At 38.7% G+C, this 17,605-nt stretch overlaps 1 protein-coding gene and 1 long non-coding RNA gene across 7 annotated transcripts in view; one reads left to right on the top strand and one right to left on the bottom strand.

The window, feature by feature from the left end:
* LOC143681121 (uncharacterized) overlaps window positions 1-9,847 on the bottom strand; it is a 163,088-nt gene extending 153,241 nt beyond the window's left edge. Inside the window, exon 1 of the long non-coding RNA XR_013174375.1 lies at window positions 9,542-9,847. This is a non-coding gene — a long non-coding RNA (uncharacterized LOC143681121). The remainder of the gene's footprint in view (window positions 1-9,541) is intronic.
* LOC143681114 (bifunctional glutamate/proline--tRNA ligase-like) overlaps window positions 9,531-17,605 on the top strand; it is a 43,881-nt gene continuing 35,806 nt past the window's right edge. The window contains exons 1-4 of one of the 6 annotated variants that reach the window (XM_077157881.1): window positions 9,531-10,476; window positions 11,048-11,188; window positions 14,214-14,383; window positions 17,276-17,360. In XM_077157881.1, coding sequence (XP_077013996.1) covers window positions 14,244-14,383; window positions 17,276-17,360 — 225 coding nt within the window. In that variant the 5' untranslated portion in view covers window positions 9,531-10,476; window positions 11,048-11,188; window positions 14,214-14,243. The other 5 variants (XM_077157880.1, XM_077157879.1, XM_077157882.1 and 2 more) reach the window with 5 other exon arrangements.

Consider the following 17,605-nt stretch of genomic DNA (forward strand, 5'->3'; position numbering starts at 1 on the left):
ATAGTTGTATTCCAATTAACTTAAAACAAGAGTAGTATATGATGAGACATTACTATTGCGTGTTTGTCTTGTTAAAAGTATTTCTTTCCTATAAAATATGCTCATTGTTTAAAAACATGTCATTTCCTCAATTAGTCTAAGGATTGAATTAGCAAAATGAGCTTTAGAAACTTCTCATTGCATCAGGATGCTCTAAGCTATTTCAAATGCTTCTCTAAAGATTTCAGTTACCCATTCAATGTACACATTCTGCATACCATATATGAGAATCTGTGATAGACCCTCATAATAAGACTTATGATTTCCAGGTTGAATTCAAATAATTATCTCATCACAAATTTAGGGAGTAATGTGTGTTTTAGTTCATACTAGTATTCTTAATAACAGGTATCATAGTGGCTTGCAGTATCTTAAAGTAACCAACCATTCCAATTCACCCAAGATTGAGGGGTGTTTTAGTTCTGGGGATTTTGAAGAAAATACTGCAGAATGTGTCTAGTTAAATAATGGGACTTTATTCACACATGGTTTTGTGGTTAGGAAAGAGGTCAAAGTCAAGCCTTTATCAGGACAATGCTTTCTCCCTGAAGACTGTAGCATTCTGGGGCTGGTTGTTGGCAATCCTTGGTTCTTACTTCGCTACATGGCAAGGCACATGGTGGCATCTCTTGATCTCTCCTTCTCTTTCATGTCCCATTGCTGTTTAGCATCTTACTTCACCCTCTGTGACTTTCACTCCTTGTCTGAATTTCCTTCCTCTTATAAAGGGCTCTAGTAACAGGATTAAGACCCATCCTGATTGAAGCAGTCCATACTTTAACTGAAGAAGCATCATCAAAAGGTCCTACTTATAATGGGTTCACAACCACAGAAATGGATTACATTTAAGAAGATTTTTTCTAGATTACATGCAGATTCAAATCATCACAAGGAGTTTCCTAGGACATGGGACTTACAGTGGAAAAACAGGACAGTCTCAGAATAAAGAGGATCATCATCTTACCACAAGTAGGGCCAAGACTCACTCTCCTAATCTACACCACCAAAAAAGAAAAAAGCTTTCTCTACTGCACTCCAATTCCCAGATTTTTTTCTCTTTTCTCTTCCTCCCAGTCTCATTGATCCCTCCAAAACTGCAGAAAATTGGGACATAGCCACTTTCACCTCTCTTTCAGTACTTCAGATGTGAAGTTGAACACTGATTGAAATAGAATCATCTCTGGTTTGATGCCTAAAGTAAAGTTGCCTAGAATGAAATTTTCTGGCAGAAATGTTTTCTCATTCCAGAATGTGAAAGCATCTAGTAAATTTTACCTTCTTGTTCCTATAGAACACAGTGGCTGCTTTAGTGAGTTCCTAGTACGCTGCCTTACACATGTCTATATTTTTCATGCTAGAAATTGATATGAAGATATTGTGAAACAGAGATGATGATAATAAGGATAATAATAATGATGATGACTTGGTTAACGATGTAGAAGAATAAACTGGGGTCTAAGAATTGACAGCAGTATAATACTGTGATTGAGTTTGTCATTAGACTCCCTAGATTCAGATCCCAGTGTCACCAATGTCTGATTGTGTGACAATGAAAAAATGTATTAAATATGTCCAGCTTCAAGTTCCTATATGTAAAATATAGACAATAATATTATTAATTCCTCATTAACCATGTTCTCAGGATTAAACAAAGTAGCTCAGTGAATGACACATAAATAGAACGCCAATATGAACTGCTATTAAATATTCTGCTAGAGTCAGTTAAGATCATCTAACTTTAATTCACTGCCTCCATGAAAGGGTTTCCAATGTTCATTTCACAACATGCCTGAATGCTGCCAAATATCTGAAATTAACATATAAATTCTCACTTTATATAGTTTTGTCTTTTATATAACTTTTATTTTGTTCTTGTTATTAATAAATCCTAATTTAAATCTTTAATTATTAATTAATTAAATTTTCTAGAAACCAATTGGTGCATGTAAACAATTTTAGCACAACATGAACTAAAATATTTCCCTTTGAATCCATGTTGCCTTTAGGGCTGTCTTTCTAAATTTGCAGCATACAACATACTATTTCATCTTTCCAAAACTTACAATTATTCTAGAAGCACAAAATAACTCCTAAATATAATGATCTGAAAAAGTTCCTTATCATTATACCTCAAATAGCACAGTACTTCTTCTATGCGCACAAACTGTCCTAGTCTTCTAGCCAAACTACTTCCCATTTCCCACCCACATGATGTGCTTTGTGTCACATTATATTTGCAAGTCAGTGATGTTACTTGTTATCTATTTTCCTTTCATACCACTTGAGAACTGCTTAATTTTCATGGACAAGACTACATCCATACTTTTGATTAGTCTTGCCACTACCCTATCCAAAACCAAATAACTATGTTTCTGTATTAAAATATTATTGCCTACTTTAATATGCCTGTGATTTCAACACAATAGTTGATTGTTCATGTGGTTTTTTTCACCATTAGCCATGAGATAGATGAGAACATATTTTCTACAACATTATAATCAAAGACAAACATATAATAATGAGCACAATGCATGAGTTCTTAATATTTGTTAAAGTTATCTTTATTGTAACTAGAATTGATATATCTTTTATCATCCAAAAAATCATTTCATTCATTATAATACTTCAATTATTTCAAATATACTTTAGAAGGTTTTCCTCCAATTAAATATTAAAAACTACCTTTTTATTATTAAAAAAGTTCCACTTACTAAAGCATGAGTCTTCTTATTAATTAAAAAAAATTAACAAACAAAAACATTAACGTATCATTCCATTCTACATATATAATCAGTAATTCTCAATATATCACGTAGTTGCATATTCATCATTTCTTAGAACATTTGCATCGATTTAGAAAAAGAAACAAAAAGATAACAGAAAAAGAAATAAAATGATAACAGAAAAAAAAAGATTATACATACCATACCCCTTATCCCTCGCTTTCATTTATCAGTAGCATTTCAAACTAAATTTATTTTAACATTTGTTCCCCCTATTATTTATTTTTATTTCATATGTTCTACTCATCTGTTGATATGGTAAAAGGAGCATCAGACACAAGGTTTTCACAATCACACAGTCACATTGTGAAAGCTATGTCATTATTCACTTATCATCAAGAAACATGGCTACTGGAACACAGCTCTACATTTTCAGGCAGTTCCCTTCAGCCTCTCCACTACATCTTGAATAACAAGGTAATATCTACTTAATGCGTGAGAATAACCTCCAGGATAACCTCTCCACTCTGTTTGGAATCTCTCAGCCATTGACACTGTCTCATTTCACTCTTCCCCCTTTTGGTTGAGAAGGTTCTCTCAATCCTTTGATGTTAATTCTCAGCTCATTCTAGGGTTTTTCTCAATCCCTGGATGCTGAGTTTCAGCTCATTCCAGGATCTCTGTCCCATGCTGCCAGGAAGGTCCACACCCCTGGCATGTCCCAAGTAGAGAGGGGGAGGGTGGTGAGACTGCTCGTCATGCTGGCTGGAGAAAGAGGCCACATCTGAGCAACAAAAGAGGCTCTTTTGGGGGTGACTCTTAGGCCTAAATATTTTTTTTTTTAAATACAGGAATGAAAACTCATTTTTAATATTCATCATGATAATTAACTAAGTTTCTAATATTTCTCAGGGATGGCTTGTTGAAGCTTCTTGTGGTCACTTCTTGTGCTCACTGCCTCTAGGGTATGGCTTTTCATGGGATGAGATGATCAGTCTGGAAGTGTGTATTCCAGTTTAGGACAACCGATGGCCAAAGAGCTTAAATGACACACACATTTACATCACCCTCATCTCGGCCCGACCCGTCTTCTGGCTTCCCCATCCTGGCCCGACCGCTGTGGGGATTCCAGTCTGGACTGACCTCACTGGACTAGAAGCCCTGTGCGGGCAGGGTCCGGGGGCCTCAGCCCAGGCCTAAATTTTAAGTAGGCCTGACCTATCCTTTGTGGGGTTAAGTTTCATATGAACAAATCCCAAGACTGGGGGCTCAGCCTGTAGCTTTGGTTGTCCCCACTGCTTGTGAGAATATCAAGAATTCAACCTGGGGAAGTTGAATTTCTCCCCATTCTCACCATTCCCCAAAGGGGGCTTTGCCAATTCTTTTCCACTCACTGATCGAATCACTCTGGGATTCATCGGGGCATCACTCTGGACAAACCAACAAAATCTCATGTCCTACCTGACATTCCAAGTACTTATGGCATAAAACATGACTTTTTAAATGACACAAATTTTGGATTTTAATAATACTAATTGTCTTTAATTTAAAACTCAACATGAACCTAGATTTGGGCTAATGTTGCACATTCATTATTTATTACTGAAACTATTCAATGAAATTATGACTGTTATTACCTCTATTAAATCAGCAAACCAACAGAAATTTGTAGAATATGAATTAAAATGCCAGGTTACAGACAGAAATTGCCAGGATCAAGATTTAAGCCCTCTGATTTACCATGATTCTAACTAAATGTCACTGACTTTTCTTGTCTATTAAATTTTATCAATAGACAATTTTAGCCAGATTCAACATAATAATTAAAACAAAGTTTTGGTCATTCCAGAGGAGTTGACTAGATAGGGACATGATCAAAATTAGATGGCTTTGATTTGTACAAGCCAGAGAAATCTTGCCAAATTTCAGAAGAAGCTATTGACCATTGTCTGGATTTCTGCAGATAGAGGGCAGTTTATATTTCTACTCAGGACCAAGCATTCTGATCAAGAATTTTATAGTCAATAGATAATCCCTCCAGCAAGGTCTGCTTCTGAGTTCAGCCTCCTCCACAAAATAATCCTCCCAAATCATGGAAAAAGCACTGAGAACAGAGCTCAACTGTGAAGAGATGAGAAAAAAAATCTTCAGAGTTTCCACTTTTGTTCTTAACTCAGAGAGGGTGCCCTTCCCTGCTTCTTTGAAACTTTCAGCATTTTGTAAAACTTGTCTCTGTATCTTGGAACTGGTATCTCTTCCCCATACCTAGCTTCAGAAGATTCCATAGGAGAAGCTTACAAGGATAAATAAATTAGACAAATAACATTATTTACATTGATAAATAATTTTTTGAGAGAAAATTAAGCTTTAAGCCATTGAAGAATGTTCAATTTATATTTGAGCATCTTTTTTTTTTGAGAGATAAGATTATGTAATTGAAAGGGGACTTTGGATTTATAGATTGATCCCGAGTGGTTCTGATGCCAGAACTCTGATTCAGATGGAGTGCCCAGATCAGGACCTCTTAATATACTTTGAAACCATATTCAACACCTAGTATTTTAATGATTAATTATCCTTTATTTCAATGTCAATTTCTTCACATATTTGAATACAACTGTCTTGTCTTTACTTTCTTTCTCTAAATCATATCTCACTAGAATAAACCTTTCTTGTGCCATCAAATAATTCTTATATCATTGTTCTGTGTTCTGCCTGAAGGTGTATGGCAGAGAGTGTAGTAGTGATTTGGGGGAGGCCTGACAGCATTAAGTGTTAATCTTAGCTCTTCCATTTACCAAATATGTAATCTGGTCACCATTGTCTTAGCTCTACAAACTGTCTACTAACCAGATAAAGACTGTAAAATTAAGTTTCAACGTAGCTGTGAGGACGATGACACACTGTTTGCTGAAGGCTCAACAAAGCATTTGTCACATACACATCCAGGTTATGGCAGTTCTTACATTATTTCACTCCGGGGAAATTTAGAGTAAAGCTAGGGGGTCTGAAGTTGGATTTTATATATAATCAAAAGCTTCCTTTCTTTAGTCTGTAAAGCTAACACATGAATAAGAAACTTAGATTTTTTCATAGTGATTTAATCCCGACTGTAGGACCTGAGGGTGCAAATCCCATCAGATTTGTGGATCCAAACACAAAAATGATTTTTACTTTTATGCTTTTGTTTGGGTACCATAAATATAATACCATCTCTGAAAAGTCCAAGAACATTTAAACAACAAAGTAATGAACAAATTAACAACTACTTTAAGCACTTTTATTAGATCCACTTAATCATAATAGTCCTGACTATAGTGATAGACCCTTAAAATGTCTGCAGCATTTTTAAAATGTAATTTTCCTTTCCATTAGAAACAAATGCACATGCATGAAGCTTTCGTTAACTAGAATGTCTTTGCATGATTTAATATAAGAGGAACAGGTGATCTGTTACTTATTAGCATTGTGAGCTTTAGCAAAGCATTTAATTTCTCTGGAACTCAGGTTCCCCATCTGAAAATAGGGACAATACCAACCTCATTAAATGAGTATTATTATAAGGATTAATGAGAACATCCATACAGAACTGCTTTGCAAGCTCTAGAATACACAAATGTGAATTCATGTTCCCATTACTTTTCACATAGCCAAAAAAGAGTTAATTACTGATTGACTTATAAAAAGAATAAATCCCTATGTACACACACCCACACACACAGAACTGAACCAGGGACTGCAAAACGGATATACGTGTACAATAGAAAAAGGCTCCTGAAAGCAAGTAGCTTGTTTCCTTCAGCATCCATAAGGACGCACCAAGGTCACACGCCTTCAGGATCCAGGAAGGGTGCATAAGGTATAAACGTCCAGATGTTTAATGACAGGGCACAGCGACATTTGTGGAAAAATGAAGAGAGGGTGAGTTCCTCCAAAAGACGTTCCAATTCAATTTTTAAATTGTGCTGACATATTCACTGTGCCAGTGTGAAGCTATTATGTAGCCCAGAAAAGCCACGTTCTTTAATCCTCATTCAGAATTGCTGGGTGGGATCTTTTTTATTGTTTCCATGGAGATTTGACCCACCCACTTGTGGGCAGTAACTTTTGGTTAGATGGTTGCCATGGAGATGTGTCTCCACCCATTCAAGTTGGGGTTGCTTGCTGGAGCCCTTTAAGAGGGAACCATCTGGAAAAAGCAGAAAGCCGAGAGAGCCCACCCAGCCAGAGTCCTTTGTAAATGCAGAAGGACACGCCAGGGAATCTTTATGAAATGAGAGACCAGGAGAGAAAGCTAGCAGACATCGCTATGGCCCTTTCAAGCTGACAGAGCTGTTCTGGACCCATCTGCCTTTCTTGAATCACGGTATCTTTCCCTGGATACCTTAGTTTGGACACTTTCATGGCCTTAGAACTATGAACTTGCAATTTAATAAAGTCCCCTTTTGAAGAGGTGTTCCGTTTCTAGAGTATGCATTCTGGCAGCTTACAAACTAAAACACTCCCATAACACAGAATTCTGGCCCTGCCAGATTATGGCCCCTATAAGTCAAAGACATAACATTAAAGCACAGGAAATGAGCATAAAATAATTAAAGGCTGAATTCGGTAGCAGACTAAAATTCAGTAGAAGTTTAGGGAAGGAGATCTGAGAGTGAGCTAGAACAATCAGGGATTTTAGTAAGGAAATTCTTCCAATCAAAACATAACCAAGTAAAAAGGTCTATGGTCTGAAAGCCAAAACAAGAAAGGACAAATAGTTTAACAAAGGAATTTATTTTGAATGTACAATGTATCATTAATCCATTTTCTGATTTCTAATTAAATTGTGATTGGCATTGAAATGACAAAAATAAAAGGATTACTGGGCATCCTATGGTATTCGGCACATCTTGGAGTTACCCGATTCTATAGTGACCTACGCCTTTCAGTCTTTGAGCTATTTTACAACACTTCAAATTGTAGAAAACTGATAGTAATACAAATGGTTCTTGTCCATAGAGAGTCAAAGGAATTGTGTTTAGAGAAGATGAAATGATTGCACCTTCCAAGAAGCCAGTTTTTGCACCTATTAAAAAAAAATCAGTTCAGCATTCCTGATTGCCTATATATTTGCTCTTTTCATACTTTCCTGTTCCCCAATTAATTAGCAAGTGAAATAAAACCTGTAATATGTTTATTTTATACTTTTTATGAGAGGCATGGTTTTGACTTTCAAAATCATCTTGCAACAAAATTAAAATTTTTATAAAAGAAATATGCATTGCCATTTTTTATTTTCAACAGCTAAACTCTAAACTATGGGCCCTTTAAGGACAGGTTCAATGTCTCTCTTCTTTTCATCCCCAGCATATGATGTAATTTTTGTTCACAATAGTGTGAGCTTCAATAAAGTTTATTAGATTTAAATAAAAATATGGGTATTTTAGTTAATCTCTACTTGTTTGCTCTGTGAACAGCAAATCCTATACAAGGAAAAGTCCACTAACCATTTTTCTTTCTTTATAACAACTCAGCATAAGCAGGAGGGGTTGTTCAGAATGAAACAGATTGCTGCAGTGCTCCAGCTGGAAAGTGACAGAGGAAAAATTCAGAAATTGATGATAACACTAGGAAAAGTAAAGAAAAAATCTAGCATGGCCACAGAGTTTGGTGCCAATGAAAACAAAACTAAACTGATATCACTTCAATGTTCTGAGAAATTTACTTCTAGTAATGAAGTAAGTCAACATTTTGAGGGAGACTAATTTAAAAAAAAAACACATAACATTTTAAAACCAGAGGCTTTTGGAGTCCAGCCTCTTCATCTCACACCCTGTTAGCCAATTTCCAGAGGACTGAGTATCCCGCTCACACAAACCCTCTAGAGACAGAGCAGGGCGTCCTGCCTCTCAGTCCAGTGGTCTTGTACCAGACCTTGCTTTCTTCCCATGAGCAGGTCTTTCAGTTTCTTGTTATTAACAAGGCTTTCTTCACTTAACCTCTCCCATACACTTCCAGGTAATGAAGAGCACACCAAAGCTATTAGCCCACACGCAGATTATCATGCTGTATTAAGTCAGTAGTGGTAACATTAGTCCTTCGCTTCCCTCCTCCTGCGTTAGTTAAACATGCTTTCACTCAAGTTTCTCTCAGCCTGGACCAGAGAAAAGAGCTACTGATTCCTTTGTTGTTGTTGTGGAATTCTTATTTGAAGTCATATGTTGTTCATCACTCAGGCATTTGAAATTGCTGTCCCCTCCCATTGATTCCAAGGTGATGAATCTAAACTCGTTAATTTCTAAAATACTACACCATAGGCCATGATTGCCAAAAAACAAACAAAAAAACAAAAAAACCAAAAAAGTATCTGTCTATTGAAGAAAACTGAGGTCACACAATGCGCTGTCACTTACAGACCCCACATTTGCCAGGTGGTTTCAGTGTAATCACTGTGAAAGGGAAACTTTCCTGTGCAGGGAGTTAAGTCATTCCAGCTTTGCCAGCCAGTACCAAGCTGGTCCCCACGCTGGCAGGCACCCCTTCTAGGTATTCTGTGCTCTTACCAGCCATCAAATACTTTGACTATCACCGCAGTTCCTTCAAACCACAGCACTACCAACCTGGTGCCTGTACTGATAGGAGCCCTCTGGTTAGGGTGCCTAATATGTTTTTTAAAAACTGCTTTTCTAGAGACATCCACCTTAAACATCGGGGTTCCCAAATGTGCACTGCTTTCTGGATGGCCAGGATGTAACACGTGACGCTCCCACTTTTATAGATGCTCATAAAGCACCTACCAGCGCGGTCTCCCTCCAGCCTCCTTCACCCCATGGATTCCGGACGATCCAGTGCTCGGTCCCATTGCTGACACCCCACCCAGCTGCAGAGACAACACGGCTTATGAAGGACCCTCCTTGTACTCAGTCTAGACGCTGCCAGTGTCTTTATCCACCTTTTCTGTGGCCATTATATCACAACTAATGGGGCCGTTTGTGCAGATTGCCCCCATCTTCTCCCTCCTGGAGAGTGCGCCCCGGCCACCCACCCCCTCTCCAGAGGGTGTGTTTCTGAGCGGCGTGGCGCGCCGACCTCTGCGCACAGCTCGCACTGGCTGAACTGGTCCTAGGCCCAGTGGTGGCTGCGGGTCTCACCGGGGATGCCGCAGTGGTGGGCGCGCTCCCACGCCTCCAGGCCACTGCCGCCCGGGCTTGCGCTCTGCACAGGAGGCAGGGTGGAGGTGTCCCCTATGCACGTCGGGTTCCGTCCGCTGAGGTGGGCTGCTGCGGGGCCCCCACCGGGGGACGTGCTGGTTCCCGGAGACGCAGCCGTTTCACGTGGCTCCAGTGAAAGCTCTCGGGCAGCTCTTACCCGGGCAGGGATTCAAGAGGTCGGGTGTAGGCTGTGCGCCCCAACCGCGACAGCTGGTTCCTGGGCAAGAGCCGGTGGCAGCTCCGCCCGGGCGGAAGTAAGGCCGACCCAGGCGGTGCCTGCCAGCAGCAGCAGCAGCAGCAGCGGCGACCTCGTGCCACGCCTCTGCCTTGTAATATCTGCGGTTGTGGTGGCCATTCACTCTTCAGTCTTTCGGATCTGTTTCCTCCACCTTCTTACTGCCTTGCTGTGTGACCCGGGCAGTGGAGCTTTCTGGGCGGTATCTGATTTCCAACTGGGGTTGGCCAAAGGACGGCACGGACAGGAGATCAAAGTTTGGGGAGAGAAAGGTCGGCATTTGGTGGTAAATTGTGCTATTTTCTGCCTTTAACCTTGTTGGCCTCGCTCACTCCGGATCCATGGTTTGGGACCACGTCTGCACCCCGCATGACTGTGGCTTCTTCATCCATGCCGCACCAAGATCAGTGACTCCCTTTCCTCCCCTTCCCCCTTCAGGTTGTGGGGTGCGGTGGGGGGCAGGTAACAGCGTCCCAGTTTGGTTAAAGTCCGTGACCTCCATCTCCGTTTTTGGTTCCCTTGTCCCTGACCACCCATCTGAAAGTGGTCCCTTTTTAGTCTTCAGTCAAACCGCCTGAATGGAATTGTTCCATCCTGGGACCCTGATACAGTGCGCTCGTTCTATCAAATTCAACATTTGTTAGTCTGAATTTTAGATACAACTTAAATACATGTGCACGTAATCATATGCCACTTAAAGCTAACTCTCAGGGGAACAAAAGGTTAGAAGACTGTCAGTGTTTCCAGATGGATTTAATCACATAATTCTGAGGCGTTCTTCTTATTCCATGTGTATATATTCTTTCCATGGTCACCAAACTGTTTTTGCATTCTAAAATCTTCTTTCGTCTTCTTAGGACATCTTGATGGACTGTACATACGTCGTTATATTATAGAGGACCTCAACGTAATAGGAGATCTGAGAATAGCACTTGCAGTACATAGAATTACACAATACTGAGAGGCTTTCAGGACGCTGCAACTACAGGCAAGCTCATGTAAGTGGTTAGAGGACCACCCCTGGCTTCCAATTTTCCAAGTAGAAACCTATTTTCAAACTACCTACACATTTATAATATGCTTTTCTGGAAATGATATTAGGTGTGAAGTATCTATAAAATATTTAGACATCTAAAAAACATTTTTACATTGGAATCCTCTGATACCTGAGCTGTGGAGACCCTGGGCAATTAACTAGAAAATCAACAAAATTACTTCTATTGTAGTCATTTACTTATTTTCTATAAAACAAGATTTGTTTCTCAGTTTTCTAAATAAATATAATACTGAAGGGAGGAAATGTATGCCCCATGGTGAAAATTAATGTCCTTTCTTTAAATAAGAAGAAATACTTTAAATAACATAAAGGATCTAGAAGCATTTTTGTTCACGCTTTTTCCATGCTTCCTCTTCATATCTCCTCAGAGAAGGTGGAGAATAAATTATCATGCAACCTGAGTGAAAAACCAGAATTTAGTCCTGTTTCTCTCCCTAATAGTAATAATGTATAAGAAACTACTTTTCTGGGCTGGTGTTTTCTCTGAGAGTGGCGGATTACCAATTTGTTAAGATCCCTTACAGCTTCAAGATGGTATATTCTGCCTATAAACTGGGATTTCTCCCTTTGCCATTGCAGAAGGATGGGCCCTAAAAAGATTCTTAGTTTCATAGTAACTGTCGGGAAAAAGAAGGGAATGTTTGGCACAATTAGGACGGACAGGACTGTTGCTTTAAATTCTTGTTGGCTCCACATAACAACACTCACCCTTTCAGCAGCTCCACCCGGTCATTCAAATAGCTGTGGTTGGGCATATGCCATGCAAGGTGTTGACTGCAAATGCAGAATCTATAGATTTAGCTTCACTGTGAGGAGCTTCCTCAGACTAGTTCTGTTCCCTCTGCCTCCTGGCAGTGATGAGCTGCGCCCCTCTCTGCCCACTACCTAAAGGAAGCTCTTTGAGAAAATGTTCTCAGATTTCTAAGGAGGTTTAGTCCTCTTTGACCTCATAAAATATATAATTATGTCACCATCTTCCCACCTTTATTCCTTCAACATCTGGCAAATTTTCTCTCAGAACACGATTTTTGTTGAGATTTCAGTCACAATTTTGACTAAATTAAGCCATCTGTGAGTCTTCTTTTTTTTCTTACAAAAGTGCTTTCAGTAGCTTCCTTCTGGCCATCTTCTGCTGTGGCCTTGGCCGTCATTGGTAGTTGGTGCGTCAAGGAACACGTCTTCAATCTTAGAGAGCTACTCATTGTTATCAGGAAATTTAAGAAATTCCAGCTCACTTCCCCTGGTGCCTGCTGGAGTAGGAAATCAGGGATGAGTTTAGGTTTGGGGAGAGGGAAGGGGGATGTCCTATAACCCTGGAATCCTCTTAAGATGGTCAGGCACAGCTACCATCACTTTTCCCAACAGCATCCTGACCCACCAGTTTTGCCCACATCAGACTGCACCACTGGGTGAATCTGGTAGATCGTCATGGAGCAGTACAGTGTAGGAAAGACCAGGAATTTTAACATTAAGTTAGTTTTGCCTATGGGCCACAGAAAAGTTAGCTATAGACCTCAGCACTTGAGTTTTAGGAAATTTCTCTCTGATCTCTGAATTTTTCTCCTTTCCTCCCTTCCTTTCCTTTGTCTTCTTCCCCTCTCTGCCTTCTCATCCCCCTTTACAAGCACCTCCTTTAGGGAACTTCCCAAGATTTGTCTTTTCTTTTGTCTTAAAAAGACAAATTCCCACTTCTTTCACTGGATGCAATTGAAGCTCGTATGAAAAAGTGCTATGTTCCTGTAAACATGCCTGGTTCTCCCTGTAGCATAGTAGTGTAGGAGCCAAGGGTTAAAACAAGACCTGCAGAATTTGTGGGGAGCAGCTGGCCTCAGGGCAGGTGGCAGTAAACTGTGGAGATTGTTATGTAGAGCAGTGTAGGAGGAAGAGAATATTTACCCCAATTGGTTATGTTAAGTATAAAGGAAGAGAACACTGAAAGATAAGCTCTCTGTTCCCTCAAGAAATGCATGCATGCCTTTTGTCACCCTGCGGGATATAAGCAGGATCTGGATAAGAACGAGGTTGTCTGTTGTTTGTTAAAGTTAAGCTTCAGACCCCCGAACCCTGTCTTTCTTTCTTTCTTTCTCCTCATTCCTTAATATCCTTTGAGCTCCGTTTCATAGGAAACAAGAAATTCTCTTCATTTTTTAAGATACTTAACAACTGGACTTTTAGATGTAACTTGATTCTTTGAGACCTAACTTGAGTTCCCATCATATATGTCTTAAGTAGTTTCTACAGAGAATCATTATTTAACAATTCTTTCTTGCCGTGTGAGCAGGTTTTTAGTATCCCAACATAAGTACAACAGTCACTCAGGATATAGAGTCCTTTTTTTCTCAGATTAAACCACTTTCTTGTATCACTGTCTATATCCTATCAGCTCTCATTTTTGGTTCCAAAGAGTATCCTGCTTCTTACTGGGATGACTGAGGGTCTTTCAGGGAGCCCACAGTCTCCATGTTTTTCAGTCTGGGCACGTGTTCTTCACATGGGCATGGGCTGCAGCACTGATGCCTGTGGGCCCCGTCGGCTGGGCCTCACTGGCCCCCTGGGCATAAGGCAACTTCTGAGGAAGAGAATGCTTCTGCTTCAAAGGCACAAAGTTAAATTTGAGGGTAGGAACAAGAGAAGAGAGGGGCTAGCTAGTTGTCCCATGATGTGAAAATGATAAACACTGGATGAGAGGGAAACTTCAGGCCTTGTACTTCCTCTCTTACCCAGAATATATCAATGGAAGGTCTTGACTTCACTTTCTGTAAAACACATTCATCGAGTATGTTTCCTGAATGTATTGTGAGACCTCTTTCATTAAAAAAGTGATGCATTTGTACCAAATTGACAAAAGTGTGCTATAATATAAAGTGAGTATTTAAAATTTGTACCAAATTACAGGATTGTTAAAATAATTTGGATTGAAATAGGGTAATAATACTTCAAACAAACTGTAATCTATCATTTTATAGCTATTGAGAAGAATCTAAGTGTAGGAAGAAATGGAAAAAGGGGGCCCATTTGGTCAGTCTTGTTGTTCGCAAGCAAAAATTGACATGAGTAGTAACAATGGGTGTATGAGGCACCCAACACTTTATTGCTGCAAAATTCAACCACACCCAAGAACTGGGAATAAATACAAGTAAGTATATCTCTTCCCATATGCTGGGTCACCTTTTATGCTTCTATTTATTGATCCTCTCCATAAACATGTAGTAACTGTTGGCAGAGTAGTCAAGAGTCCTGGGTGCTTGTACATTCAGATTAACTGGTTGGGTGGCTGTGGGTAAAGGCACTTAGTCTCTCAGCGTTTCAGTTTACTCATCTGTCAGATTATACTAGATTATATCTAAGATAGCACCCATCAATAAAAGCCCTTGAGTGTGCCTAAAGGTGTTTTTTTTTCATGTATGGGTTATATATACTGTGGTATATCTTTTCAGATGAAGATACTTCTCTTCCTAAATTAAGCTTTGATTTTGCTGAGAATGAATAGACTTATAAAAGTTGTAGGAATAAAAACTTTGAGAAATGTCAGAATACAAGAAGATACCATGTTTTTGGTAGTTTTGAGTATGGGTTTTCAGGCTACATTTTTTTCCCTTAAATGTCTCCCCCCGCCCCAATAGTTTACTTGATAGAGCAAACAATGGAATTTTTTTTATAGTTTGAAGAAGCCTACTGAATACCAGTGCTGAATTATAACTCCAGAAGAGATTTTGGCAAATGTAAATGACTACCTAGTTAGTTTGACTTTCTTTAAACTTATGAATGTGGGTGTGTGTATATGTCCATATATAGAAAAAAACTTATATGTGTGGTTATAGGTATATAGGCATGTCCATCATTTTTACCAGAATCACTACACCTTGTTTTACTAACCAGATACACTGAATCCTTTTGCAAAGATGAATTTGGATACACATTTTTAGAAATAAATAATTGCAAATCAAAATGGAATAGCATCTTAATGATACTGTGTCTTAAAAATTAGAAGGCATAATATGTTAATTTATCTTTAAAAATTCAAATGAAAACTACATAAGTTTAGTGTACATTATTTTAGGCAGAAATTGTTTTTTAGGGCAATTCCGTTTTGAAATGGAATTTAATTTTATTTTACTCATCAGAGAATGGAAACACTATTCTTGAGTACATTTAACTATAAGTATTAAAACCCTTAGGGATTTACTTAAGATTCTCAAAAGCTGTATTCCCTCAAAATATATATTGTTTACTGCTTCCTACCATTATATACATTGACTTTTAGGGAAATATAATTATAGAATTTGCCAAGTTAATACCCAATTATGTATTAAATTGCAAATTTTCTGTTTTATCTGATAGTAAATAGATAATTAGTTTTTCTCAAAGGCCATTAATGTTTTGTATACTTTAATTTGAGTCATAAAACCTGTTGCTTTTTAACAAACTCATAACTTGTAAAAACCTATATTTTAAATTAGTGCTGCCATTTATAATGCTCAATATAAAATGGAAAGGGTCAAAATGTTTCATGTTGATTTTCAAAAAAATTTTTTTTCCTAGTGTTTATCCAACATATGACTTTGCGTGCCCCATAGTTGACAGCATTGAAGGTGTTACACATGCCCTGAGAACAACAGAATACCATGACAGAGACGAACAGTTTTATTGGATTATTGAAGCTTTAGGCATGAGAAAACCATATATTTGGGAATATAGTCAACTAAACCTCAACAACACAGTGCTATCCAAAAGAAAACTCACATGGTTTGTCAATGAAGGACTAGTGGATGGATGGTGTGTTTGATGTTATGTAGAACAGAAAGGAAGTAAGGACATGGTACATAAGTGGTTTTAAGTAACTGATGGGTGAGGAGGGTGGTCAGGAGGATGTAGAATGGGTAGGTCTATAGGGTTCTTGGTCCCTAACTACGTTTCAATCAGTGCAATAGGTTTTTCCACCCTTTTAAAATGCTACTACATGCTAGTACATGTTGTATATAGAGCATGAAAGTGGAGAGCACACGTGAGGATGCATCCTCTGCCTATCTCAGCATTTAATAAAGAAGTGGTTGTGACTCTCTGGTCCATCATGTATCTGGTTAACACTCTCCGCACTCTGCTGAGGCTCTGAGAGTTGCTTTTTAATCAGTTCCTTGGAAGGTCACGAACCTCTGAGTTGAGGTGAGGACCTAAACGGTCTCTGCCCTGGTGGTCAGGTGCCACTTCATGGCACAGTTGCCGAAAGGATTCAGCACCTAGAAAAAGTCTGGAAATCTCTGTAACATTTAATAACCTATGTGAGGTTTTTATGAGAAAGGCAAGGATATAAAACTGAAAGTGATCTTACAGCCACTTGTCTGTATAAATGAAACTTCTTCAGCTGGGTCACCATGTCTGTAAGGTCTAAAAATATTTTTCATCTGAATTAACAAAAATATGTTTATTAATTTGTAGCATCACATAATAATGACTAACGTGTGTGTTAAGAATAAGATGAATAGGCAATATGCATTTCTTACTGTTTTACTGTGGAGCTGAATTTGATAAAAGGCAAGTTCATCTTGAAGATTGCAAGCCTGTATAGAATATTGATGCCCAAATTTGTAACAACTTGAAAGGCTTTATAAAGTAAGTCCATGACGTGGTCGACACCAGCCTCTTAGGATCTGAGTGTCATGATCATACATAGAATGAGAACCTCTAATATTTGTAAATAAAATGCATCAATGGCTGGGTTTTCCATACTTTTCCATACACAAAGTCACCATTGTGTCTTTTTTCAAGTGTGCTTCCACTGTTTTTGGCAGTACAATTATTTCACTGTGTAATATTTGACTATTACACAGTTTTCCTCTTACATAAACTTGTGTACACTGAAACACTTGTGCATGCTGATATTGTGATCTGCCCAGTTAATATAATCAGCTCATAATCCATATATTTAACAAGCTAAATATAATGTTTTAGTCATTGAGGTATTTTGTACTCTCACACCTACAAATTTTTAAAAAATCTCTTCAGTACTTAAACATTTACATATTGCCAGGGAGGACCCAAGATTTCCTGCGGTTCGTGGTATACTGAGAAGAGGAATGACAGGTGAAGGACTAAAACAGTTTATCGCTGCTCAGGTGGGTTATGGTTTCTTTCCTAGCTTCTCTGATTGAATTTTCAGATATCTATTAATTTTACTCTTTAGTCTGTATTACTTATGTTGTTGTTCTCTTTCTCTTCCTTATTTGTTCTTTATAATGCAAAGCTGGTGTAAAAAGAAAAAACAATAGGTTTATACTCTGTTTATAATAGTGAAAAATTGAGAATGCCCTAAACGCCTAACTGGTGTTGCCCACAGCCAGCTTGGGCATTTTTACCCAGA

The sequence above is a fragment of the Tamandua tetradactyla genome, chromosome 4 (assembly GCF_023851605.1).
Source record: "Tamandua tetradactyla isolate mTamTet1 chromosome 4, mTamTet1.pri, whole genome shotgun sequence".
NCBI lineage: Eukaryota > Metazoa > Chordata > Mammalia > Pilosa > Myrmecophagidae > Tamandua > Tamandua tetradactyla.